This window comes from Hevea brasiliensis, chromosome 17, assembly GCF_030052815.1.
Source record: "Hevea brasiliensis isolate MT/VB/25A 57/8 chromosome 17, ASM3005281v1, whole genome shotgun sequence".
Classification (NCBI taxonomy): Eukaryota; Viridiplantae; Streptophyta; class Magnoliopsida; order Malpighiales; family Euphorbiaceae; genus Hevea; species Hevea brasiliensis.
Window position 1 is genome coordinate 48,808,304 of NC_079509.1, and position 9,449 is coordinate 48,817,752.

The 9,449-nt window shown below is 26.0% G+C and overlaps 1 protein-coding gene across 1 annotated transcript in view; it reads left to right on the forward strand.

Annotated features, from left to right (window-relative positions):
* LOC110640537 (uncharacterized) overlaps positions 1-3,041 on the forward strand; it is a 59,990-nt gene extending 56,949 nt beyond the window's left edge. The window contains exons 6-8 of the mRNA XM_058139009.1: positions 330-334; positions 1,451-1,507; positions 2,953-3,041. Coding sequence (XP_057994992.1) covers positions 330-334; positions 1,451-1,507; positions 2,953-3,041 — 151 coding nt within the window. The remainder of the gene's footprint in view (positions 1-329; positions 335-1,450; positions 1,508-2,952) is intronic.
* Positions 3,042-9,449: the final 6,408 nt, after the last annotated feature.

A 9,449-nucleotide genomic window follows, 5' to 3' on the forward strand; every position in this document is an offset into this window, starting at 1 on the left:
GGGAAGAAATTTTAGCATGAAATGCTAAAGGAGAAAGAAGTAGATATAAAATGGAGAAGGAGAAATAAATGGAAAAAAAATATAGAATTTATTATATTATTTGGTGAAGGCCACGGATGGACATTTTAAATTATTTGTGAATTTTATTTTTTGAATTTTTTTGAATTTTAGAATAAATAAATCATGCATTTTACCCCACCTTTTTCATCTTGAAGATTTAAAATTCCATTTCTTAATGTATTACTTTTCCCTACACTTTTAGGAGATGACCCAGGTCTTGTTGTAGATACTAGAGGTGCTCCAGTGGTCTAGGCATCATTAGTCTTCAGTACAGGTGAGTGGATAAATATTTAACACTGGTAATTTTTATTTAATGTATATTTAAGTATGTTATTTTTCTTTATGTAAAAATGGGAATGGATAATGGTAATTATGTATTTATTCATTAAATGAAATGAGATTTAGAAGCGCAGCTGAATAAATAACTGAATACACTCAATATATGCACCGAATAGATAACACCTTGATGACGGATTATATAATTTCAGCTCAGCTTATATTTATACTATCTTTAGGACAACGCTTGATATACACATAGCCTTTAGGGCATATATTGATCAGGTGGTTGCCCTTTCGGGTTAGCTCTGCACATGTATATGACCAGAATATTTATTGCTCTTGGGCCGTTAGTGTCATCATAGAGCCCAGGATGCCAGCATTGCTCTCAGGTTGCCAGAGTTTATTATACGCACTTGAGATGTCAGCATTATCTATAGGAAGCATATTGTAAGTGTCTGAGAATATTACTGATTTTATGATTATTAACAAAGTTATTTTTGAAATATTTTTTTTACAGCATGAAATTTTATTTTATCTTAGTTATGTAAATTACAGCAAATGATATTTATTCAGCTGACATATGTTATTATAACACCTGGTACTTTTAAGTACCAAAACCTTGTCTATTCCCCCTTTGTTATTTATTTATCGGCTCATTGAGTAGTTATACTCACCTCTTATATTTTTAATATTTCATATTCTTTTTTGTGATCATTCTATCAGCAGCCCTCATTTGTTAGCATTGTCCTTTCTTCCACTTCACCAGCTATAGAGTCTAGTGGAGGTTGGGCAAACATATTCCTTTTGTAACTTTTGATCATTTTGGATTATTGTATATATTATCTATGTTTTTAGGCTGCTACCCACCTAAAGTCTATGTTTGTATATTTTTTTGGTTCCCACGAAGTGAAAAAAATCATGTATCTATGAAGATGATATATCTATTTGGCATGGAACCACTTTATGTGTGTATATATATATTTACGTATTCTTCCAGGTTTCAGCAGGTTTCATATATCTAATTAGATATATTTTGAAGGAAACTCTATCAGTTTTTTCTTATCACATTTGCCTCTACGGGGTAAAAGGCAGGTGTGACATTCTGTCATAGCAATTGCAAATGAGAAGCTGAAAGCACAGAAAGAAGCCAATAGTAAAAAGAAGACAGGTAGTCATTTCCACCGGCGCTTTTATTTCCCTTGTCATGATAAAAAAAAATGGTAATAAGATTTGTATTAACTTTGGGCATCGTTTTGTTATGCTTATGGGCTTACAATACTTACTGGGTTAAATATTTATTTCCCTTGTCAAGATGAAAATTATTATAGGATTCATAGTTACTCAGGGCATCAGTTTGTTTGTACGCTTACGGGCTTACAATATTGGGTTAGATAGAAACTATGGTCCAGAAGGTTGGTGTATCTTACAGAATTAACAGTTTGGCAAATGTTTTACTTAGTAAAAGAAGTGCTTAGTTTATCATCCTAAGATATGCATGAGAACATAGTGAAATTTGTACTTAAAGGTAGTAATTCCTATGTACCATGCACTTTGAAAAGTCGGTTTGAGCTTTCTGCTTCAATTTTAATTGCAAAATTTAGTGCTTTAAACTGGTAGCATGGGGATTTCACAAATTGAGGATGTTCAGGCCAACTGACTGACTTTCATTATGTTAGTTCTCTAGTAATAATGTTAATTTGTTAATAGTGAGATTTTCCCAGTTAACGATTTGGTCCGAAAGTTTGTTTATAACATGAAACAAACTAGTTAGTATGTTTTATGGCACTTGAACTAAGGTTTTTGTTATTTTGAACGAGTGGCCATCTTTTTACTGGTGGCATTATAAGCAAAACTAGTGTTACTCCATGAACAGCTCATAAACAAACTTGGTGTATAATCATTCATGGTTGTTATTGAACTAAAATGAATGAATGAATTTGAGTACAACTCTTAGTCCTTTTTAATGAACAAACTGGTCAAAAACATAGGTGAGCAGGGCTTGATTATGTTCATGAGCAGACTTGTTTTAAGGTTTTAATGCTTATAAAAATTTAGGAACTAAATATGGGCCGCAACTATGGTCTTCCAATCATAAAATTTAGTAAAAGAACTTGGTCCTATGTTTTATTATAGGTCATTTATCTAATAGATTTCTAGGCCTTAGAGGTTGAAGTATTATAAACAAATAAAAGGAGAGGGACTAAAGTCCCGCATCAATTTAAAGCACCAATAGGAGGATGTCATGTTCTCTCTCCTTAGAGACAGTGCCTCTATATTGTTTTGGTATCTGTAGGGCATTTGCCCTTGGTGGACAAGAGCACTATGAGGTTGGCCTGCGAGAAAATTTTATTTACGGTTTTTATATGCAATATTTTCAAAAATTTTGATTTTGATGTTAACAGATATTTAAGATATTCTACTCAGCCGAGCTCTAGCTTGCTGGTTTCTCTCCAAGTTGAGCTTGAGTTTCAAGCTTTGAGGTTGAAATGAGCTGGACCCGTGTTTAAGCTTGCTTAGTAACAGACTCGGCAAGTGAACAGAGCCAGAACATGCTTGAACTTGCTTTGGTTCATAACTCCTTTGTTAGATACAATGGTTTCTCTGTTTGCTGAGGGAAGAAGAAACAACTCCGTGTTGACAAGCCAGATGATGATTTGGTGGTTGATGCGTATGATGCTCTTGACGATTATGATTTTATGTAATATATTTCGGAGATAGCTTAGTTTAATGAGATATCATATGCTTGTTTACACGATGATTGATTTAATGTTGTAAACCATCTGAGACCTTTGTTTTCAACAGTTTGGTTAGACCTTGAAGCTACAAAGAGAGTTAATATTTTTTATTCAAAAATATTAAAAGTTGAAATAAAGAGTGATGGGCAAATTTCTGGTCTCCGTCAATGGCATTTATTCCTTGCCAAGTCCTGAAAAGATTAGCATAGTAGGTAGCGAACCAATGTGGCAAGGAGAAACGGTGTCAAGAATGAATGTGCTTGATTGATTAGTGTGAATGTGTTGCAAATTTTGTAAAACTGAAATGACCATGATTTGATTGATTGTGAGTAGTTAATTTTTTTACAGCAACTTAGCAACTGTGATGATGCCTCTATGCTATAGCGCCCACCCGCCTCTCCGGCCCTTTTTTTTTTTTTTTTTTTTTAATGCAACTTAATGATTGGAAACACCAAATTGAGACGGTTCTAAATAGTATCGAAATTCACTGGTGATACCTGCTTTTCTGGATTGATCTTTGTTTGTCTTGTGATGACTTTTTCTTTCATGTTCTTTGTTGTGATTGATTTTGGGTTTGAAATTTAAATGGTTTTACCTCTTGAACGGAAATTGAATGGACTCATTCACTGCTTAGATAGCTGACCAAAGACCATTGACATAGTTTTTAATTGATCTAATTAGTGTTTGTTAGGGCTTTGTATGGTCTTTGAATTTAATCAAAAAATCGTATTGCATCGATAAAGACTGTATCAAGTTGGGATGATCTGATTTTATTTTGATTTTTTAATAAGCATTAAATGAAATTATATTAAAATTAAATTAAGTGTTAAATTTATACATATATTTTTTTTAATGATTATTTTTTATGTGTATATTTAAAATTATGAATTAAATATAATTTAATATTATATTTCATTTCTCAATCTTTTCTTAATTAATAATTTTAGTTATAAATATATTAAATTACTTTATAATTCTTAATTATAAATGTACTATATATATATATATATATATATTTGTATCTTATAATTAAATATTATATAATTAATAAATAATTAAAATATATATTAAATGATATATTTATACTACTATCTACATTATATATATACATCTTATGGTCAAAGGTTATATAATTTAGACATAGATAAAAATATATAATATATTGTATATTAGGTGTATTCCATATTTACTTTCTTTAAAATTAAGTAAAATTATTTTGTTATAGAAAATAAGGTAATTTAATGAAATTTTATAATTTATTTCATTAAATTTTTGTAAAATGATATTTTTTTAGTGAAATAGTTAATTACAAAAAATTTATTAACTTAATAAAAAAAATAAAAATTTTTCACTTAAAAGAACATATATAATATTCTTTTTAATAATGTTAAAAAATATTATAAAAAAATAAATAAAGTATACTTATTTAGTATTTCACATTTAACGTATATTATTTTAATTAAAATTTAAATTTTACGAAAATATGATAATTTAAAATATTAAAAAAAAAATTTCGTCAAGTTAATAAATTTTTCGTAATTAATCACTTTACGGAAAAAAGCAAATAAATTATAAAATTTAGTTAAATCACCTTATTTTTTGTAATAAAGTAATTTTATTTTATTTTAAACTAAGTAACCATAGAATAAATTGGTATATTATTATATGAAAATAATTGGATAAAATTGTTTCAAGAACCAATAATCGAAATTGAAACTATACCAAATCGAAGAACTAAAAACTATATCGAATCGAAACCAGAACAATGAAAAATTAAATCATAATTGTACTGAAATTTTAATTTGATTTCAGTTTCTAGGTATACCTCAAATTGAAATCGGAATTACATAACCCTAATGTTTGTTATGTCAAGCTGGTATAAATTTGAAAAAATTTCAAAGCTTATATAAACCTAAACAAAGAATTAGATATTACTGATATCTGGTCTAAAAATTAAACTTAAGGCATAAAGATAGGTGTGAGAATTACAAGAGTTAAAGACCGATAGATCGAATCGTGCTGCCCTAAGATTGGTCTTGATTGATTTATAAGAATGGATTAGATCCTTTGGTTGACTTTTATTCATCCCCTTGCTGATTTCTGACTTAAAAAGGCAACTCTTAAACATTCAAGGTTCATAACATAAAAACTTCGTTTCCTACAGTTTTGACCTTTGAATCTAGAAGTGCTGCGAAGTAATCAGTGAGGCATTTGGAAGCTCTTGGCGAATTTCATGGATGGCAAGAAGTTCTTAGTTGATTTTACAAATTTAACAGGATATAAATTTATGCTATTTCGCGGGAACTTTGGAAGTGCTTATGACTGATAGAGCCTTTTATTAAAAACGACGGCCGATTTCATTAAATGAGAATTCTCCTTTTCTGATTTTTTTTTTTTTTTTTAAATTTGATATTTCCTTGGTAAGGAGCAATCGAAAATCAACACAGTAAGGCACTAAGTCTTGGAAACTATATGGAAATGCCTTAACACAACAACAAGAATATTTTAACAAGTACGGCCGATTTCATTATTGAGGAAAGGTTCTCGATGAATTTGATTTCTAGACACTTGTTTAGACTTATCAAAGCCTCAACGTAAATGACAGACCGGAGATCGATGCAACGTTTTTTAAGCTCCAAAGTTAACAAAGGCCAAGATTGATTTCATTCTATTGCGGATTGGTATTCCTAATGTAACCTAGGCATGCAATGATGCGCGAATATAAAGGAAGCTGCATCGTGGTAGAGTATTTTTTTGTAATTTTTCTTTTTTACTAAACATAAAAAATAGTGCTGAATGCATATATATATATATATATATATATAGAGAGAGAGAGAGAGAGAGAGAGAGAGAGAGAGAGAGAGAGAGAGAGAGAGAGAGAGAGCAATACACTTGCAGAAACCAAATAAATTGCTTATAATTACATTACAAGATGAATCATCATCGTTACGTTAATATACAATATATGTCAGGTAAATATGCATAGTAAAAGAATGGAAAGTCTTATTACAAGTTTTCTGAATTATTATTGAGAATTAAGACAATAATTTGAATTTTCACATTTTTTAATATTTTATTAATAAATATGCGACTACCTTTAACTTTGAGTGTTGAATTTTTTTGCAATGATTTCCATTTTAATATTAGAAAAAAAATAAAGATAAATAATTATATACCTATAAAATCTCTAAATTTTAAATGAACCACAAGATCATATTAGTAAAGGTTACTCACAAAATTAAGTAAAATATAACATCAATTAAACTATAGAAAGATTTAAAAAAAACAAAATTGATATTCTTTTATTAATTTATTAAAATTCTTGACACTAAATTAAAATTTTTAGCTTTATTAATAAAAAATATACACTACAATAAATAAAGGTTTTAACAGTATGCTTTATATACTATTGAAAATTTAAAATAAAATGTTAATAATAATTATTATTAAGTGACTAGTAAAATGCACAAACCCTATAATCTAAAATTTTTAACATTACTTTTACACTAATTTATATTAAGACTATGCACAGTTCTCAAAATTTTGAATTGAACCAAAGAATGGTACCAAACTTATAGGAATCGTACCAAACTGAACTTATTTTGATACTTTGGTTCGGTGTTGGTTCTTCACTAAGAACCGAATTAGAACTATACCGAAATCAAATCGAAACCGTGCAAAATTGGAACTGAATTGAGAACTAAATTTATATACATGTTTTTCTATTTTTTTTATATGCATTTTATATTTTCAACATAATTATGTATATTTATATATGTATATATAACTATGAATTAAATACAACATAATATTATATTTCATTTCTCTATATTTATTTAATAATTTTAATTATAAATATATTAAATTACTTTATAATTCTTAATTATAAATATACTATTATACTATATATATGCTAATTAATTCATAATTATATTTGTATCTTATAGTTAAATATTATATAATAAATAGTTAAAATGCATATTATATGAAATACTATTAAATTATTTAATATACTTAAATTATATATGCAACTTTTAGTTGAGTACTATATAATTTAAAAATATCTAAAAGATATATTATATGATATATTATGCATTAAGAACCCAATTTAAAACTTAAATACTAATTTAAGTATGACTTTTTAAGATAATAATTACATAAAATTTTTCAAGAACTGATAATCGAACCAGAATCATAATGAACTGAATCAGAACCAAGAAACACATCAAATCAAAATCGAACTGGAATCGTACTAAAATTTCAGTTTGATTCTAGTACTGTACGCCCCTATTTTACAGTACTATTATACATGATATTATATATATTATATTATTCATTACTTTATATATTATTTTGATATCTAAACATATTATATTAATATTATTTATTATTTTAGTATCACATGCAAAATAATATTAAAAAAGTGTACATAAATTTGTTAGTAGTGATAATTCACAAAGTCAAATGCATATATGTTATAACTAATGCAAAATGAGCGGAATTTTCAATTTTAGGGAGAAATTATTAAAATCTTCTTGACATTTATCAAATTTTTTAAACTCATTTATCAATATGTACGCTTACATTTTTTTAAAAAAATTAAATTAAATAATTATCCACTTTTTAACTTCATCACACTTTAATCATTATAAGAAAATGCAAGTATTAGGGACAGATTTAGTGACAAATGAAAATTTAATCATAAGTGACAAATCTATCGCTGATATTTAAGGAACGAGAATTTCATAGCGAACTAAAATTTATCCATGAAAGTTAATTTTTCAATTAATTATGAATTAGCGACGGATTATATTCATTGCTAAAATTCTTATCACTAATGAATTTCAGTAATAAATTAGTGACGGATCAATGACTCAAACTTACATTTTTGCGACAAATTAGTGATAAATTTAATGATGAAATCGTCAACCCATCACTGATATCCTGTATTTTCATAATGAATCTTTCCATCAAAATATTGTATACTTTAGTAATGGATTCAGAAAATTTTCAAGGGTGGTTTATATAATATATATTAAAATTATAAAAATATTTAAAAAAATAGTATAAAATAAAATTTAAGTAAATAATTACAAATGTTATCATTTTTTTTATTTAGCAAAATAATTAAAAAACCAAAATTTTTAAATTAATTTAGTCAATTGATTTTAAATTTATGTAGAGAGACAAGTTATATTATGAGCCCAACTATAACAACTAATATGAGATCACTAAGTTAAAATAGTTACCATATTATATTCTTAAAATATTTGTGTAGACTTAGCTCCATTCATATACTCAATTGATTATTTTATATAAAAAGGTTAGTTGGCAAAATAATTATTATTCAAATAAAAATTAATTTCCTCATATGACATTTATAATGGCACCAACTCTTAATCATTTAAAATTATTTTGGACATAAGTGAAACTTTTGTTGACCTTTAATAAAATTTATAGCTGGCCAAATGAAAGAATTTCAAATTCTAGACAGCGTATTTTTATTTCAGAAAAAAATGTTAATTCTAATTTCAATTATGATAATTATTTTTTTTAAATTACATAATTGAAATGAAATATGAAAACTTTGAAGGCCTTTATTAAAATATAAAATAATTATCTATCATAACACTTATCAAATGTTTTGATGGTTGAAATTGAAATTAATATGAATTTAAAAATTAAATCAACAAATTGAAATTTTAATAGAATTAAAAATTTTAATTGAAATTAAAATATGTGCAAAAAATTTAAATTTCAAGTCACCTATAAGTCAACTGATAATCGCATTTGAAGCAAAATAATAAAAAAAGACCTTCAGAATTTTATTCTAACTTTATATAATAAAAGTTATTTTAAATTTTTTTTAAAAATAAATGCAAAAACCAAGCTTTTTAAAATTAATTTAATCAATTAGTTGTTAGAAGTTTTCTTTTAAAAAAATTATTATTTAGTCATTTCATTTTAACAATATTAATTATTTTATCCATACATTTTAAAAAATATATAATTTAATTCATATATTTTATTTTTATTAAACTATTTAGTTTATTTATAAACTTTTATATTTACTAATAAATTTAATATAAATCAAACTACTATTTAATTATTCTATTTTAATAATATGCCTAATTGATCTCTATTTTTTTTTTATTTTAATTCAGATGTTCAATTGATTTTGAAATTAATTAAAGTGTGCAATAGGTAAAATTCAAATAATTTAAGTGTGATGATATATTTAGTTAAATTTTTTAATTCAATTTATTAATACGATTGACTTAAAGCAACTAATAACTCACTTCAAGTCGTATAAAATTTTAATTACTAAGTTTTACATCATTAATAAAATTACAAATTCCAAGTGCATTGATCAGG